Source organism: Vanellus vanellus (genome assembly GCF_965231255.1).
Source record: "Vanellus vanellus genome assembly, chromosome: 6".
Taxonomy (NCBI): domain Eukaryota; kingdom Metazoa; phylum Chordata; class Aves; order Charadriiformes; family Charadriidae; genus Vanellus; species Vanellus vanellus.
The window spans coordinates 54,693,824-54,713,789 of NC_138911.1; the positions used below are offsets into that span (position 1 = coordinate 54,693,824).

Genomic DNA, 19,966 nt, shown 5'->3' on the forward strand with positions numbered 1-19,966 from the left:
AGATGCTCTCTCACAGATACTGAATTAACTCAACACACTACTGTAAAATGATATTTCGGCTGCTTGTAAGTGCCTATTTGCAAAGGGTGCATCACAACATTTTATGAAAACAATATATTTAGAAAATAAATAGAAAAATGAAAGCTGCATCTCAAAGCATGTGTGCCTGATGCACATACACACGCTCTTGCAGCAATTGCAATAATGTATTCTTACAGGAAATGAAAGGACAACATTAAATCCTTTGTACTTTAACTTAAGAAACTGAAAACATTTGTCAAGGCTAAGTAGGAAAAGAATTTAAAAGGAAGTCAAAGGTATTCAAAAGAACGTAAATGGCTTTGTATTTTGTAAGGAAGAATGAAAACCTTTCACAGAAGGAGACTGTGATGATCTCTGATCCTGTCCAAACGCAAATGGAAAACTAAAGTCATCTTTTCCATCTCCAAATGCATGAGAAGTCGATTCCGAGGGGAATGGAAAGGCAAATGCATCCTCACTTTCTGATTTCCCAAACAAGCTTCCTATATGGAATGCACATTAAATTTAGTATTAGATTAAATCTTACTGAAAGAATACTGCATTCAGCATAATATGTTTCTTTAATAGTACTGTAGTCCCAGCATCCTGCTGAGTAGCAGTCTACAGTTGTGTGTTTATTTCTGCGCTAGAAATGGTACTTCAAGGAGGGCATTATCAGAATCTACACAGAATGAAGTGTGAAGTACTTGAATGATTTAGAACAACAAAACACTTCTGCATGATATACTTGGTGAAATATTTTGAACACTAAGCAACTGAGATCTTTGTAAAATGATACATTTTTGCAGATTCTTTCTTCTCTAGAGAACAATGCAATCAACCACTGAAATACTTGGAGAAATAAAGCCACAGACAGAAAAACACCTGTTTTATATTTAGTAACAGAAAATTTATACACTTTTCTCTACAACAGACACATTTCTATACAACCTTATATTCATACACTTCAAAAAAGTGGCTTTGCACTTGCAGCACCTCAAAAGAAGAGAGTAGATTACAGCTTCCTTCAGAAAAGTGTTTGAGCAAGAGCAAGTTTTGATCCTAGTGATATCACGAAAAATTGACCTTTCATTTCAGTAAAGCCAGGATTTCACACAGAATGTGTAAATGTGTGTGACGCAGTAAGAGTGGAAGATACTGTTTATTAAGTCTGATTCTCATCTCTCTAACATTGTGTACCTCCGATGGTTTAAACTGACAGAACTCAGTTTACTATCTAGATTTCTTTAACCAAATGGAAACTTTATTTTCGTTTTAGTTGAGGGAGGAACAACCCCAACAGATGTACTCTCCCAGCTCTAAACTGGTAGCCTTACATTAAAAATTAATATTTAACAAGTACTATAGCTTTTTACATTCAAAGAACTGTTCTTTTTTATGAAAAAGCTTTGACGCTTATTCTTCTCCCCTGCAGGTCCTCTCAGTTTGCTTCAAACACACCTAACACTATCCCTATTTCTTTCTTTCTCATACTTCTTTTTTTCATGACATTTCATACATTTGAAACCAAACATGCAGGGAAAGATTTAAGATAGTCAAAACACAAATTAATACAATAAACCACTGAATGACAATATTACAGCTGAACATCCTTTCAGACAACCAAAGGTGCCCTATTAAGCAGGACCATGAGCCTGTCAGTCACATAAGCACAAGTAGAAGGCATCTGGTATACACAAGTACATCTGATTCTCAGACTTACCAATATCTTTGTGTGGGGACAGAGGGTTCAAGTTTCCCACAGAATAACTTTCTTCTGTCTGAAATGTAAACAACCATTTTATTTAACAAATGAGAAGGACAAAAGATAAGCTCTAATGCTGACACATAATAAGTTCATTTGCTTTTGCTAAGAAAGACACTGTCTTAGTGAATGTTAGCAGCCTTCACTAAATCTGCATTTAAATGTACACATCAGTCCCTAAAGTTACAAGGTAAACTCTTTGATGAGCTGGGTTTCATGGTATTCGCTCACATCTGCAAACACACTCCCTCCATTCTTCTGGAAAAAACATCAGATTGAGAACAGACCAAAATCTGACCTGGTTTACTGCCTTTTTTTCAACTGAAAAGACTCAAAATTATTTCATTCTGTGACAATTTAGAAAACCTCTAAACAGCAACATAATTACTGCCTACTGAGTAGGACCTAATATTGCCCAAAAGAGCAGCAGAATAACCACACGTCACTCTTGAGAAGAGTTCTTAGGGTAGATTTAACATAGATACCTCAAAACTCCCATCTAACATGCCTGCTGCAAGCTGGTAAATTCTTGGTTTCTGCCACTAAGCAGTCACAAAATAACAGGGGTTCTGACAGCACTAGGGGACTTAATACCTAACTCATTCCTAAACAATTCACAAACTACTCACCAGTGTATTCTTTTCTACACACAGCTGGTGCTAGGAGTTATCAACAACACGTATCTTGCCAAACACAAAATAAAACAGTATTTTCCCTCTTCCCTCCTTCAGCTTTTATCTATTAACCTTAAAACTGAGCACATGCCTGAAATAGCAGACACCTGGGTTCAAATCCCTTATTTGCATAATGGAGTTTGCCAGGAAGTGATACCTAACCATTGTACTATGCACTGACACGCATCTATCCTAAACATCCAATTATCTATCTATTAGCCCAGGAGAGGGAAAATTACTCTAGAGCATTGTAGTTAGGGAAACTGCCAAGGAAAAGGAAGACCTGGACTCCACTTCCTGCTCCAATTAGTTGCCTGCCTATCTCCTCCATTTAAGTATAGCTAATCCATGTTTGCTCTTCAGTATTCCTAATAGATAGTCCTTTCCTCCTTTTTTCAATGTTCTGCATTTTGTGAAAAATGGAGGGGAAAAAAATTTAAGTACTTGATTCCTCATTTCAGCAAGATGAAACCACACAGAATAGGCATGTGACTTGTGAATTCTGCTAGGGTACCTAAAATTTTGCATTGAAACGCTGAACCAGAAGCCTTTTTGTGAATCTAGTCATCGGTATATTTGCATGAGATCCAATCTTGTCCATATGGGAAAGATTCATACTTGATCAGATGTCATCACAGGGCAATCACCAGGGAGGAGAGAAGCATTTTCAAAGGATATCAAATGTAAAATTAAGTAAGCTAGCAAAAAAATAATTTGCTACGAAGATAACCAGTCTGAAAAACCTCATTCACTGTCAATTCTGTTTTCTTAGCTTATTTTGTTTTGTAGAAATTTAATATCCTCAAGTACTCATTTTTACCTCATCAGATGAATTTTCTGCCCCAAACACAGAAGAATCAAATAAATTAAAACCAGGTGACTTCTGGGAGAAGTTCATGAGAGAAAAGAAAGCAGGAGATTTTGATGTTCCTTCCTCACAACCTAAATTGTTAATGCTGTAAAGACAGAAAGGAAGAAGTTACATTAATAGTTTTTAAAAGTAGCGTAGATGACTTTTTTTTGTTCTATTTTTTCTTTTTGTGTTTTGTCATGTTTTTAGATTCCTGTGCAGTCCATCAATAATTGCTTCTTGCAACACACAACAGGTAACACAACTCTTCAAAGCAACATGAGATGGTGTTTTTACCAATTCCCTACCCTTTTACCAAAAAAACTGTTTGAAGATAGCAATTTGTGTAACAAATATTACTGCAGGAAAAGACGACAATTTTAGCAAAGGAGCTACAAAGACCCTGTGTCTCATCTATTTCTAAGCAGAGATCCCCCTCTTTCAAAACACTTTCAAGTGGAAATGATACTGTAAGAAGAAAATCTAATAAATAACCTAGCAGAAAAACAAATTACTATTTTCAGAAAATATTTCTAGAGAAGTCTTTCTATAGTATCTTTCAAACACAGTGGAAATGCCTATACAATAAACATCAATACAACTTTGCTCAAAATCTAAATAAAAGCTGAAATCATACAAGTCAAATGGAGGCGTTTTAGAGAACTGGTTTTTCTTCCCCTTTGCGTCAGACGTTCCTACAAACTCCGGTGTTTCAGGTGCTCTTAAAAAATGTTCTGCACTTTCTTCTGCTGTGTCAGGATTACCTTCATTTGACTTAAAACATGTGTGTATGTCCTATTAAAAAGAAATATACAATGATGTTTATGGCATATAAAATTTCCCCAAATACCATTAGTCCATTTACCTATAAATATATTCATTATATGTTTTAGGGTTAGTTAGTTATTTTTATTCTCACAAAAAATAAAAGGATTTTAATAAAATGCTCACAGTGACATATTCACCATACTTAGAACTGTAACCTTAATTTATCTAATGTAAAATGTACTTCTGGTGAATGAAACTATATATGAAAGTTTTTGTCCAAAAAGTAAAGAAACTCATGAACTGACTGCAAACACTGATTTTGAATACTAGAACTATTTCGCTTTAAAGTATGTCTTAGCATAATGCTAAAGTCACACTGGAACTCTCTTGATACTTTCTCGTGAAATAAAGGAACATCACTGTCAGAATATATTTCAGTTGACTGAGGTATTTCCTCTTCCTCAGAAAATGCTAAATGAGAATGTACACTACAATTTTCACCAGATTTTATATTGTTTTAAAGACATTCTTCTCCACCAGCTGCAAGCAGGCATGAGCCTGTAGTGCACCAACTAGAAGATGTGGAGTATCTCAAACTTGATCTTGTGCACTGGTTTTGGCTGAGTTCACAGCTTGTGTGGTGCTATATTTTGGATTTGTGAGGAAAAAAGCATTGATAATACAGGGATGTTTTAGTTATTGTAAACAGTGCTCACACAATATCAAGGCCTTTTCTGCTTCTCATGCTGCCCTGCCAGTAAGTAGGTTGGGGGTGCACAAGAATTTGGGAGGGGAGACAGGTGGGACAGCTGACCCCAACTGACCAAAGGGGCATTCCACACCACATGATGTCATGCTCAGCAATAAAAGCTGTGGGGAAGAAGGAGGAAGGGGGGACATTTGGTGTTATAGCATCTGTATTCCCAAGTAACCGCTACAAGAGATGAAGCCCTGTGTTCCTGGAAATGGCTAAACAATTGCCTGTAGATGGGACATAGTGAATGAATTCCTTATTTTGTTTTGCTAGAGTGCACAGCTTTTGCTATGCTTATGAAACTGTCTTTATCTCAACCCCCAAGTTTTTGCGCTTTTACCCTTTTACTCCCCATCCCACCATGGGGGGAGCTGCTAGCCAGTGTTAGACCACATCTTGATATCACATATATATTCAAGCTGTACACACAATATTGAATATTATGACATGGTGAGCCTGATCTCACATTCAGACACAGCTAGTAAAAGCAGTGCCAATGGAGCCATACAGACTATGCAGCCAGCGTAGAGCCTATTCACTATGGTTTTGTGGGAGAAATGAATTTCAAGTGCAAACATTTTTTAAAAATGTTTCATTAGCTCACACTGATAAAAATTATATGCACCAAATTATACAAAAAACACTATGTGCATACGACAGTCATCCTAAATACCCTATGACATGATCAAGAGCAATGATCTTAGGGCAACTAAGATGATTAAGGGAGTGGAGCATCTCCCTTATGAGGAAAGACTGAGGGAGCTGGGTCTCTTTAGTTTGGAGAAGAGGAGACTGAGGGGTGATCTTATTAGCGTTTATAAATATATAAAGGGGGAATGTCATGAGGATGGAGCCAGGCTCTTCTCAGTAGCAACCAATGATAGGACAAGGGGTAATGGATTCAAGCTGGAACACAAGAGGTTCCACTTAAATTTGAGAAGAAACTTCTTCTCAGTGAGGGTGACAGAGCACTGGAACAGGCTGCCCAGGGAAGTTGTGGAGTCTCCTTCTCTGGAAACATTCAAAACTCGCCTGGACGCCTTCCTGTGCAACCTCATCTAGGTGTTCCTGCTCCGACAGGGGGATTGGACTAGATGATCTTTTGAGGTCCCTTCCAATCCCTAGCATACTGTGATACTGTGATCACTATATTAGTAATTAGAAGGCACTGATTGGCTTCTCACCTGTTAGGTGCCTTATAATGAGTTATTTTGCCGATTTCATAGAATCGTAGAATCATAGAATGGTTCAGGTTGGAAGGGACCTTCAAGATCATCTAGTTACAACCCCCTGCCATGGGCAGGGACACCGCCCCCTAGACCAGGTTGCTCAAAGCCCCATCTAACCTGGCCTTGAACACTTCCAGGGATGGAGCATCCACAACTTCTCTGGGCAACCTTCTCCAGTGCCTCATCACCCTCATAGTGAAGAATTTCTTCCGGATATCTAATCTAAATCTACTCTCTTCCAGTTTGAAGCCATTCCCCCTCGTCCTGTCGCTACATGCCCTTGTAAAAGTCCCTCTCCAGCTTTCTTGTAGGCCCCCTTCAGATACTGGAAGGCTGCTATAAGGTCTTCCCAGAGCCTTCTCTTCTACAGACTAAACAACCCCAACTCTCTCAGCCCATCTTCATAGAAGTGCTCCAGCCCTCTGATCATCTTTGTGGCCCTCCTCTGGAACCGCTCCAACAGTTCCATGTCCTTCTTGTGCTGAGGACTCCAAAGCTGGATGCAGTACTCCAGGTGGAGTCTCAAGAGAGCAGAGTAGAGGAGCAGAATCATAGAATCATAGAATTGCTGAGGTTGGAAAGGACCTTTAGGATCATCAAGTCCAACCATTAACCTACCCTGACAAAAACCACTTCTAAACGATGTCCCTAAGTACCACATCTATCCTTTTTTTAAACACCTCCAGGGGTGGCAAATCCACTACCTCCCTGGGCAGCCTTTTCCAATGTTTAATAACCCTTTCAGTGAAAAAATGTTTCCTAACATCCAATCTAAACCTCCCCTGACATAACTTGAACCCATTTCCTCTCGTCCTATCACTTGTCACCAGGAAGAAGAGGTCAGCTCCCACCTCTCTACAACCTCCTTTCAGGTAGTTGTAGAGGGTGATAAGATCTCCCCTCAGCCTCCCCTTCCCCAGGCTAAACAACCCCAGTTCCCTCAGTCGTTCCACATAAGATTTGTCCTCCAGACCCCTCACCAGCTTTGTAGCCCTTCTCTGGACACGCTCCAACACCTCAATGTCCTTCTTGTAGTAAGGGGCCCAAAATTGAACGCAGTACTTGAGGTGGAGCTTCACCAGTGCCGAGTACAGGAATCATCTCCCTCAGCCTTCTGGCCACACTTCTTTTGATGCAGGCCAGGATAAGGTTGGTTTTCTGGGCTGCAAGCGCTCATTACCAGGTCACATTGAGCTTCTTATCAACCAACACCCTCAGGTCCTTCTCCTTAGGGATGCTCTCAATCCATTCTCTGCCCAGCCTATATTTGTGCTTGGGATTGCCCTGGCCCATGTGTAGGACCTTGCATTTGGCCTTGTTGAACTTCATGAGGTTGACATGGGCCCACCTCTCAAGCCTGTCCACGGTCCTGGACTTTTCTGGATGGCATCCCTTCCCTCCAGCATGTCAACCACGCCACACAGCTTGGTGTCATCAGCAAAATTGCTGAGGGTGCACTCAATTCCGCTGTCCATGTCACCAACAAACATGCTGAACAACACCGGTCCCAGTACCAACCCCTGAAGAATGCCACTTGTCACTGCTCGCCACTTGGACATCAAACTGTTGACCTTTCAGTGCGACCAGCCAGCCAGTTCCTTATCCACCAAGTGGATTTCCGAGACTTACCTCTTGCCAATAGATTCAAATACATCAAGATAGTTTGACAATTCTAAATAAAATAATTACTTATGACATAAGAAATGCTTTGCTTACTTGAGGTATATATGAGGAATCCTTTGGCTCATCTTCTGCTTCTTTATCACATTTGGCCTCTTGGTTTGCTATATAAAAAAAGAGAGCACTGCTTGTATTATAAGAGCATTTTAAATGGATAAATAAAAATTACGTTGTGGGAAAGAATCCTTGAGAAAGGTTTACTAACTCAGCATTGCTATCGCTAAGGAAGTGTCCTGACTGTAGTTTTCATAATAACCCACTTTGTGGCTATGTCCACAATAGTTACCTCTTGTTCTGCCACTTACTCACTGTCATTAAAGCAATGCTTAGTCTGCTTGATATGGTTTGGTAAGTTCTTCAAACCCAGCTATTGTTCCCTAAGAGTCCTACATTTGTCTAATGCAGCTATTGCCCTCTGAGAGTGCTAATACCAGTCAACAGAAACCAGGTGGAAACAATATAAAAAGCACATCCATATGACACTGATGAAGTGTATCTTAAGGAACTGGGCAAATGCCGGGATGAGAAATAAGAATGTTATCAGACTTTCTGCTCTAAACTTCAGACTGTGCAATGTTTCAGGCACAGTGGGTTAAGATCCTGTGTTTCAGTACACATAATTAGCATTCTATTTATTAAAAAAAATAGACTATGTTTTTTGACATGCATCTAAACTGGCAGTATAATTAGAAAAAAATATATTTAAACTGAAGCTCAGTGCATTGTGATTTCAAAAACTACAGGTGCATTTGTAACTGCCCTGTTTTGTTTCTGTAAGCATTCTATATGTATTTCTCAAGTTAATTTTCATCTTTAATAATCTTAATCTGATGCTTCAAGATTCCAAAATTACTGGGTTTATTATATCCCTTTCCTTTGCATTTTCTCATGCCTTCTGGGCAGATTTTCAGACTGGATGTCATTTTACCCAAGTAATTTGAGGCTAGAGCATGGATTTACAAGACATGCTGGAAGGTTCCTTTCATTAGCAATGGTGAATGCAGAATGAATCCCACATTACTGCACAGTTCAGTCTCTATTTAAATTAGGACACTGCCTCTCTGCTATACTCAAAGTTTGAACTAGATAATGAAGGGGGGAAAGAAAAACAAATGGTGGACAGAATGAAAATTTGGCCCCTAGAATTTTCTCTTTTATAGTTATGTGATCGAGCATACAGTAACTGCACATCCTATCAAAAAATGACAGTGGTACTTTACCTGTTACTGCATTTTCACTCTCGAACTGTTGATTAGAACTCATCTGCTTTGGAGGAATTACCAGTCTGAAACACAAAAATTACTTGGTCTGTATATGGATTATTTCCATAAAAATTAATCTCAAGAACAAAACCGACTTTATTAAAGAAAAGTTACCTGAATTGCATTTGGTTTTGTAAGCTTGTTATTGATGGAACTTGGGCAATTTGTGGGTTATTAGTCCCTGCAGTGTCAATAACCACCTAGAACATAGCAAAAAATTCAAATAAGCCAGCATATGAAATTGTCACTTCAATGATATCACTCTGATTTCTCCTTAGACTGTGGAAGTCCCTTCTTTAGGGGTCAGGCAACATAAAAATTATTTTGCCTATATTTGCTTTAGGTACATTTTAACAGCATGATACGCAAAACAACTTCTATAATTTTTTATCAAGTCTCATTCATAGCATTGATGACTAGAGGTGAATAATTAATTTTTCTGTTGTACAAATAACATTACATAATTTTCAAACTTTATCCAGGTTTTCTACTACTGCAGCCAGGTTGCTCCTGATTGACAGCACAGAAAGGGCTGGAGCCAGGCCCGTCTCCACATCCAAGGACTACAGTGAGTATGCACATCTGTGAATATGTATCCTGTTTGGACTGAAAATCTGCGGAATACATGGAAATACTCCTGCCTCAGAGATTTTCATGAGATCAGAAGCCCCAACTCTTATATGTTGGATGTATTTGTGCCTAAAGAACCTAGTGGCACTAGGAATCTATGCCTCAGCATCAGATAACTCGTTATTTCACAGGGAGCTGCTAGTTCTGGTTTGTTTTTAATTTGCAATATATATCAAATTGAACTCAGTTCAGAGTGGGGGACAAAAGGTCTGGTTATGCAGAATCTGTCTGCCACTCAACTCCTGTAGTTTACAGCACTCCTCTCCTGAAGCATAGCAACCTCCTTTCTTTCAATCTTTTTATTTTTCCTTGGACTCCATCTTCTTTTCCTTGTTGCAATCACCCTTTCTTAAAGTTCCCTTCACCTTGACTTACTGCTTCCCACTATTCTCTAAGTGCAATTTTAGGTCACAGATTCCCATCCTCTCTGCATTACCCTGGCAACAGCCCTTCCATCATCCTCATCGTGTCCAACTCCCTCTGCCAGTCACAAATCAGAATTGCTTGACATTTTTCCTGGTCTTGTTCCGCTCAGTCTAGCCACTGCCCTTCATGTTGTCTTATGAAGGTTTCTTCTTCTACCACAGGCTTGACTCTAAAACATTTAGTGATTCACTCACTTTATCCTTCAGTTCCCTTGAAATTCTTAAGAAAATCACAAGTGGTTCTGTTAATTTTTTACTTGATCATTTTTGTTGTTCTTTAAAATTTGCTTTTAAGCAGATCCAGTGAGATGTCCTTTATAAGGAACGGGTTTGGTATAGAAACTTCCCCAAGCTTCTGCATAGAGAACACCATTGCAAACTATTTATTTGACCTCTTATGGCCTTACCTTATCTGAGTACTCCTTTTATATTTTAACAATCTATTGGTCCTATGAATGTTCTTGCACTTAATGAGATTTCATTAGCGGTTTTCATAACTGTGCAAGTTGTTCTTCCAACTTGTTTCTGGATTGGTTTATTGTGTTTGTGTATTTAAGATATTAAGCGGAAATACACTCCACTTTTTCAAAAAAGTGCCATAGGAACATTTGTTTATGGGTGAGAGGTGGAAAATGTAGTTGTGGATTCCACAAATGTACAAAGCAATGTTGCACACGGTTTTATCCCTTCAGCCCAGGGTTTTGTTTCTGGTTAAACCTCAGAACTGGGCTGTTAACTGTAAGCAGTCCTGTATAGCATCCTGCACATTTAGTCCTTTACGAAATCCTTCATTATGGAATAGACGGCTGACAATTAACCAGTAATAGAAGATTAGGTTCTTCCTTTAGAATTCCAAAAATTTGCTGCCTACAACCAAGTGAATCTACAAAGGTTATTCTAAAATTTAAAAACTGTTATACAAAATTATTTGGATAGATGGTCCACCTCAAGTTTGGCATTAGAATGCTTGCTATGACTACCAGTCATTTCAGTTGAATTAGAAATAGCGCCAAAGAAAATTCTTTATTATGATTACCAAGTAATAGCAGATTACCAAGATTAGCGTCCTGGTTACAGGGCTAACAAGTTTCGTGTATGATATAACAGCACTAGGTATACTTGAAGTGTTTTAAATGTAAACCACCACATAAAACAGATTATATAATCTCATGTATCTAACAGTGGGAGAGCTGCATACCTGTGACGAATTTTCTGCAAGCCTGGAGGAACTGCTAGCAGCCACTGAAAGTTCCATAGGTCTTTCTTTTTCTTCTCTCCCTAAATTAACAAATATTATTTAATATTGTCAATAGGATTAAGTATCCAAAGCATGACATTGTTAAACTGTACTTGGGAACAAAGCTTATACATTTTCCGGTTAATAGAGAGCTAAAAGAAAATTATCACAAAATCTGAAATTATCAATCAATTTGCTGCAAATAATACTCAGTTAATATTTACTGTATTTGTGCAAACAGTGCTAAAGATATGTTTCAGTTTTTTCTGATATTATGCATCAGGTATACCTGTCATGTTACTTTAGTCATTGCACAGATAAGAGAGGAATCGGACATAGAAGATTTTCAGAACATAAAGACAGGCAAGTACCCAACTTCTACTGAAAGCCTGGCTTCAACTATCACAGCAGGAGCAGTTTAATACATTTTTATCATGGTTTCCCTTCATTTACACAAAAATAATCCAAAATTCTCACAGAAAGATCATTAAACACACTGCACCTGTTTCTGTCCTTTGCATTGAGAATCTAATACTCTGTACAGACTGGACCAATTTCCGAGGAATGCATGGGACATGTAATGGTTTATACAGTTGATGTTTCTCATTTAGCAAAGATGGATGTTTGCTCTCTTCAAATATCCTAAAAAAATTAAATTAAAAAAAAATAGTTAACAACTTCAAAATAAAGGAAATCATAAAATATAACTGTTTCAAATAAGTAGAGTTTTCAAAGAAGATGCACACTTCCAGGGAGGTTCTACCTCTTCCAGTTCCAGCGGCTGATAAAAACTGAAGTTTTCTTTAAATAATATCAGACAGAGAATATCACTGAAAGAAGACAATATAAAGTAGCAATAAGCCAATCATAAGAACATTGCTGACTTACATTTTGTCGGTATCGAAGAAAAGTATTAGTAGTTTAGGGTTTTACACTTTAGTCAAAGTACTTCATTATTGTAGTTCTGAAATCACATTTTCACATTTAAAAACACCTTTTCTCTCTCTCTGAGATTGTCTGGAATACTCACACCATGCAGACACAAAAGAGAAAACTGCAGCAAGTATTTTCACTTGTGGGGTAATTATCTGTGTAGGGTAAATAGCCCTTTACAGTGTAGAAAGACAAAGGTTAGCAGAACAATGCAGGGTAAAGTGGCTATTTGGCACAGGAACATTTACCATTTTTTAAAATAATGAGTTCTATTTTATTTTCTCTCTGGCATTCCTGCTTAGCACCTCTGTGCTTCTAGCTACATCTGGTTTATAGCTGACTAAACAATGCTATTCAGAACCAATGAAGAATTAAGACAGTCATTTTGTTCTTTTTTAAATTTTCCATACATACAAATAAGATAAAACGTAGGATACCCTGATAAGACAGTGCGGAGTAAAATTAGCAACACTACTAAAAAAAAAATACCAAACTAGAAGCACTGGTTAAGATATATGGACCTAACAACACATTAAATATACATGCACAACTGATCACATAAAACCATGAATGCACCTCAGTCAAGTAACTCTGATGAAAAGGACTATCTTCACATGTAAAGTTACATATACATCTAGTGCTCTGCTGGGCTGAGACCTAACAAACTATATAAACCATATACCACCTAATACATCAATCAAAAAAAACCCCAGGAATAATAAAAAATTAAAAAGAATCTGTATTTCTTTCAGTGACAGTAATTATAGATATTACCCATGTCAAGAACGACTACTACAGCAAATAAGATATGTATATGGCTGGTGTACCTTTAAATTCATATGCAGAGAGTACAAACACACAGAGGAATAAAACCAGAGAGCTAAGCACAGAACCCTGGGTAAAAAAAAAAAAAAAAAAAAGGCAGAAAACTGCTTCATTTTGTTCAAAATGGCTTATTTGGCCACTTTACCACAATCATCGTTCAAAAATTAATTGAACAAGGCTGCTGCTGCTGAGGTCATGAGTTAGATTGCCATAAACCATTTTTTTACAGAACTTAGGGTGCCAAATTGTGTTTTTAAAAGTTTCTGGAATCAGCTTCCATGTGATTCTGTAATGTCTAGCAGTAACTCTGTATTTCTAAAAATTCACTCTCCACGAACTAAAGCATTCTTTTACAATGCATACCTATTCAGAATAATGTATCAATGGCAGAAATACAAACAGGACTCAGAAGCTCTTAAGATACGTATTTTTAAGTAACAAAACCTTCCAAACGAGCCTGCAGTTAAACTTTATGCGTATGCAGTAAACCTGGTCTCTTCCCTCCCCAAAAACACTACTGAAAAAAAAAAATCACGTGCAACTTCTCTGACATAATTAATAACCACTGAAAGAAAAATCAAACTGCATACTGAAGCTCAAAATACTCCAAATTGCAGTAACAAGAAAGACCATTTATCTTCTTTCTCTACTTCATTGTTAGTAGACATCTGAGCAGATAAAAAATCTTTATCTTGATTCATACTGCCAAATAGAAAACATTTTTTTACTAAAGCGCAAAGAAAAAAATAGATATTCTTAAGTCAAAATAAAATCCCATTTCCTTAGCAGTAGTTTCTTCTTTGTAGCATAATGAAGCCCAAAGATTAATATGATTTTATCCTCACTATAGGAATCAAGTGTATTTGATTCCATATGAAGAATCACACTTGCTATTTTGATGTTTATCAGGACTCTCTACTGAAGCTATGTTCAGTATTCTAATCAGGTGCACTCCAGCAAGTCCTTTTGGAAGCAGGACTTCTAATAACTAGCTGCCATAATAACTAGTAACTACTAACTGCCTATGAGGTTGCGGTCAGCACAGTGTTGAGCCTTCATATATGTTTACATTTAGAAGTCCAGAAACAGCTCTATAAGTATTTTTCCAATAATTATATTACAAAGTTTTTTCTTTGATGAGTAAAAGCTAATCACTTGTAATACAAAGATACTGAAAGATCTGCAATAATCTGCCATAGATTATCCTTTACAAGAAGTTTTAGCAAAAATGTCTCACTTGGAACGCAAGATATTTTAGGTATTTAGACGTGGAATTAATATATAATCATATTGAAAAAAAAAATATGGAATAATGGAATTAAAGCTCTCGCAAACATTTTACAAAAGCAGAGAGAATGAACATGGTATATGCCAGAGCACAGTTCAAGATGTCAGCCTTTCTATGTAATAAATACAATCTCTAATTGAGAAATCAAGACCAGGGCTTCAAAAGAGTTGAGTCCTATTTGGTGATTGATGAGAACTCTTGATTTGGAAATTTTAACTATGATACTTGTCTGTATAACTGTTGCACTATGAAAGCCCACTGATCAGAGAAAACAGCTGGTATGAGATGAGGAATGTGTTTTGCTGTCAGCCTAATCAACGACTAGCTGACTAGCAATAACTGATTCAAACTAAACTGTTCCAAGCCTTTTAAAAGAACAGTTACACTGCCATCCTTCTGCCCAAAGGAGGACATATATATCAGCACCTATTCATTAACTTGCAAGTTGGTTTCCTGTCTTGTAGCCCTCTAAAGCATTTCATGGGTATTAATTTGTATATCGTTCTGCTCAGTGCTTTCATTGCTCTGTTTAGTTTTTTCCCTTCATGCTGCTGGTTTCTCTTCATGCTGGTCTGCATTAGTTCATTAGTAAAACTCCTATTTTCTTCATCTTCCTCTTCTTTTGTGGCAGAAGATTAAAATATCTCCTTTTTTTCACAAAGTTCTCTTTGCTCGGTAGCAGCCTCTTGTGACTGCAGAACAGCTCGCAAGAGACTACAGCCTTTGGTACCCATATTCTACTGTTACATTTTTGTACAATGCCTTGAATATGCAAAGGTTTTAATTCATATGATTCATTATGTAAGCACATTTTCTGTTTGTATTTTCTTCACAGCCTTTACAATCACAGCTTCATAATACACCTGTTTTTAACATCAGTAATTACTTAATCAGACACTTCTATGCTTTTTAGTGAAGACTTTTTTTTTTAATACATTAACGCCATAAAGAAATTTTTAAAACAATTTTTATGCCATTTTCTACAAGCTTTTGTTATGGATATCTTTGACATAAATAAACTTTAAAATTTACTCTAGGAAAAACATAGTAATTAATAATCAGGTTATGGTCTGATACCATATGCTATATCATGTAAATGCACACATGGAGATTAAAAGGCAATGTGAGTTAGGATACTGGAAAATGTTTACAGCATCTTCTAACCATAGTGCAAGCCATAGAATTATTGCTTCAGAGAACCAGAAAGATCTACTTATCTGCAATCAAGGCACAATTTCAGGTGAAGGTACAAGCACCTGAAGACTACACGACACAGAGGTAAACATACAAATGGCAGGTCTAGCAATGCACCCTATGAATTCTTTTCCCTGAGAAGCCTGACTGAGTGCTTTTTTCTTTTGGACATATTTTCAGTTTAAAATGGATTTTGGTCTAAAAGTGTCAGCTCTAAGGGTGATGTTTCGGCATTCACAAGGACCCCAGGTAAATGCAAGCTAGTCCTGATGGTGATTATCGGTCATTGTAATTGAGCTTATATTAAAGTGAGTCCCAGTTGTAAATGACCGCTGACTCATTTACTAAGCCATTAATCCTGTCTATGAAACTTTCACTCATGCTTGTTTTTAAGAACTAAATTAAGAGTTAAATTTCTTAAGTAGTTCAGAGCTGAAGAAAAATGACATGTGGAACCCTGACTCTTTTTCTCCAAATATGTGTTTAGTAGAGTTAATGTATTTTATCTCTGACTGCACAGTGACTGTAGTTTTATTTAAAACTCGTAAAACTGTTTACATAGATCTATAAGCAGTAGCTGTGAGCAGCAAAGGTTTCTACAAAATACTTTTGAATAGTATGTTTCCAGATACGTTTATCTTCCAAAAATCAAAATTTGCCACCATCTTAACCCCAAGAAATACAAAACTTTTAAAATTATGTAATTAAATCCCATGACCAGGGTTAGAAAAGCTTGCCAGTTATTATTCAGCAACAATTTGTGTTTTGTGGCAGTCTTTGTGTAAACGCTGGATGAAAGCAAGGGAAACAAATCATTTTTAAGTGTACCTTTCTTTAAACTCCTTTGGCTTCTCTAGACTTTTCTGATTTTTCCCTTCAATCATTTTGGAATTATTTTGATCTTCTGTAGTCTCTTCAAATGTCTTAAAAGATAAAGAACAAATAAAAATAAAAAAAAATTGAAAAATTATAGCTACATGCTGCAAATGTTTTCTAAACCCAATGAATCAGTGCACAGTAGTAGAGTTTTTGTAGCCAAGATGGTCTAAAGAAATAAGCAGAACAAGGTTAAAGAGAAGCAATATTTTTTGTTGGACCAACAGTAACAACTGGAATAAACATAGAAGTTTTTGAGCACAGACTCTAGATATCTATTCAGAACAAGGAGCTCCTTATGTGGTCTCCTTGATAGTTATAAATAAATTCACCACATCCCTTCTTACAGCACATACCACATTAGGAACCTTAGTCTGTAAGTATGAGTGTCAAACAGTATCACAAAATATAAATAGAAAACATCACCTGTGCACAATATGCTTCTATCAGCGTAAGGCTGGCTGAAGTGGACACAGTTGACACAGCAGTAAATGGAGTACTTGATCATCTGGTCCAGAGAGGTAAAAGCATCCAGATGCAATACAATAAAAACTTACCAAACTCTTTACAAGACTGGCCCACTGGGCTACTCAGGCTTAGGAGAGACCTTTTAACTCCTAGCAAAGGAGTGGGACAAAAGGTCCTCACAAAGTCATTTTTTTGGAAGACTATCCCTTTGGAATCAGTGCTGGTTCTGGTCAGTGGAACCGTACTGATATCCTGTCTAAAATCAGCCAGTTTTACCTCTGAGTATTATTTACCCATGCATTTATTTGGGGGTAAATATTCATATTAACAGAGCCTTAAAAAACAGTAGGACCTGTGAAAGCTGTATACTCAAGCCCTTGGGCTCACTAAGGAATGGCCCTGCTATATTTTGAAGTGTATTCTCTGCCCCTCTTGAGCTAGCACGAAAGTCACCATGCCACAGTGCCTTGACAGAAATTATGATGTAAACTGAGGTCAATAGAAAGCAAGCTTTAAGAGCCTTTACATTAATGAACCCCTCTTCCCTAAGAAAACATATGCGATGCTATAGAAACATAATTACTAACACTGCAATCATCTTGTTGGTCCACATGCTTGAAAATACACTACTTTTTTTTACGTTTCAAAAATATAATGGTGGTATATATAACTACATATATAAAATGTATTTATATAAAATAAAATTAAAATACAGTTACCTTTTTTAAATAATTAATTTTCCTTTCTAATTCCTCTGCTTCTTTTTGTAGTTCAATGGAATCTTGCATAGCAACTGCAGCAAGCTTTAACATTTCCTGTGTTTTTTGCTTTGAACAAGCACTTTTATGTTATGGAATATAGATTGCAACATTACTTTTTTCAAGCAAGGGATACTGTCAGATCCGTGACCCCTCTATACCATAAGCACAAATGATAGATGTGCAGAAAGCTCTGTCAAATCTACATTTCCATGACAAATCTTCAAATTTAACATCAATTAGGCTTTTCCTCCTTAACAAAGCATTTTGACAAATATGTCATTAAGTGAAATTTTATTTTCTTTCCTCAAAATGCTCCCATAAATTTAAACTGAAGAGTATTATTTGACCTTCAGTTTTCTCACAGAGAAATCCTAATGCTGCCACCCTAAACAGCTGGTCTAGTGGAAGATGTCCATGCCCATGGTAGGGAGGTTGGAACTAGATGATCTTTAAGGTCCCTTCCAACCCAAACCATTCCATGGTTCTATGGTTCTATGAAATACATAAATAATTACTATACTTTCTAACAGAAAGTTGTGAAAGGTAAATATAAACTTTCTTCCATGTCAACTGCATAAACACTACAAATTAAGGATACATCTGTAATGCCCAATCGTTTAGGGATTTAAAAGGAACAGGCTCTGCAGAAATAAAATTTAATTTCAGATCATTAATTCCCAACTTTAATTTTCTTTACAAATACAAGATAAATTAATAGATCAGGAGTGCTTATCTTTACTTAGTATACATAACAGAAATAGCAGTTTAACAGAGAGTAATGCCATTAAAAACAGCACTAAAAAAAATATGAAAAATAAATTTAAAATTTTGAAAGGGTAATTCTAAAGCCATTATAGGACTTTTTTACCCCAAGAATCCCAATGGAAAACCTCTCCCCATTACATTCATGGGTTGGAGGAGGGAATATTAGCATGTATACTCCAAATTCTTGTTCAAAGTCTCGATTTTTTTCCTAAAAATGGTGTAACAAGAAGATAACCTTTATATTAGCTTAAGAGAAATTGTGGAAAATTAGAGGATTTCTGTACAGCACTTCTAATGTGCAGTGCACTACCAATAGGCTCTACTGTAAAAGCATTGATAATAGTAGTACCCAGAATATCCAAGCAAGCATCTTCTTTCAATTTGTATTTTTCAGACTGTTTCAAAACTCTCCTTTGGATTTCTTCAAGTTCTTTCTGTTTTTTGTAATACTCCCGTGCAAGAGCAGTTTCTGCATATTTTTCACGGTGTTGCTTCAAAATCTCTTTATACTGGGTTATGTAATCCTGATACATTTTCCTATAAAAATACATGTAATTTAAGCCATTGTGTATAAGGAAAAAAAACTATTAATTTCTGGCATTAGCTCAATTGGACTTGCTGATGTCCTGGAAAAAAGTCAGATTATATTCAATGAACCACTATTTGGCTCTATTTTTTACCTCCCAGCTATTTTCAAGGAAGACTATGCGGTATGTAATAAATACTCTCATGATGTAAAAAACAGTCAAACCTCATTGTTCTGAAAGGAATGTAGACCATACCATATTCAAAAGCAGCCTGGCAGGTGACAATTGTTTTTTCCCTGTGTAATTATCATGAAACTCACTGCAGTCCCAATTCTCTGTGTATATTGGCACAACTCCACCGGGTTCGGTGGAGCTGTATCAAACTTACGGTAAAAAAGAATCTGGCCTAGCATCCCACATTTAGAGCAGCCTGATGCATCACTCAACTAAGAGCTGCCTCCAAGGAGATGCTAAGTAATCTGTGTCTGACTCAAGGAAGCCTTAAACACACAAGTTAGTCACACTAAAACAATAGGACTATGCATGCTTAAGGTTAAGCAAACACTTAAATGTTTAATTGGCAAAGAGCCAAACTGCTCAGCTTCTTGTAGGACTGCCCACTAAATTAATGTTACGCTAATATACTCTCACTGCCATCATGTGAGTACATAGCTACAAATTATTAAAATAGGCAGCATCCATTAATGTTCATGACATTTTTAAAACTTTAAATCGGCTTTTGAAAAAATTGTACTATAAAAACAAACAGATACCATAACAAGTAATAGGATGTAACTCATCACATAAACCTGAAAATCGATCAACACTATGTTTGGAAAGAAGAGAAAGAAAAGTGCTGTTGCACAGAACAGCCATCCTCTTGCGTTAAATCAATGATAGTAATACATTGGAAAAGATTTTTTTTTCAGGTGTTCTCACTCAGGCAAGGAATTTACAGGATAAATTGCTAAAAACAGATCAAATATTCAACTATCTCATTGATGTCTTTTTTTTTTTTTTGAATGCTGACATTC

At 36.8% G+C, this 19,966-nt stretch overlaps 1 protein-coding gene across 1 annotated transcript in view; it reads right to left on the minus strand.

Annotated features, from left to right (window-relative positions):
* Positions 1-321: 321 nt before the first annotated feature.
* The window catches only part of LOC309673133 (protein SIX6OS1), a gene marked incomplete at both ends in the record, with an annotated part of 31,920 nt that continues 12,275 nt past the window's right edge, over positions 322-19,966 (minus strand). Inside the window, 13 exons of the mRNA XM_082484848.1 lie at positions 322-524; positions 1,745-1,802; positions 3,281-3,416; positions 3,948-4,105; positions 7,778-7,845; positions 8,962-9,026; positions 9,118-9,203; positions 11,257-11,336; positions 11,798-11,937; positions 16,364-16,458; positions 17,599-17,719; positions 18,239-18,281; positions 18,755-18,942. Of these exons, the coding sequence (XP_082340974.1) occupies positions 322-524; positions 1,745-1,802; positions 3,281-3,416; positions 3,948-4,105; positions 7,778-7,845; positions 8,962-9,026; positions 9,118-9,203; positions 11,257-11,336; positions 11,798-11,937; positions 16,364-16,458; positions 17,599-17,719; positions 18,239-18,281; positions 18,755-18,942 (1,441 nt within the window). The remainder of the gene's footprint in view (positions 525-1,744; positions 1,803-3,280; positions 3,417-3,947; positions 4,106-7,777; positions 7,846-8,961; positions 9,027-9,117; positions 9,204-11,256; positions 11,337-11,797; positions 11,938-16,363; positions 16,459-17,598; positions 17,720-18,238; positions 18,282-18,754; positions 18,943-19,966) is intronic.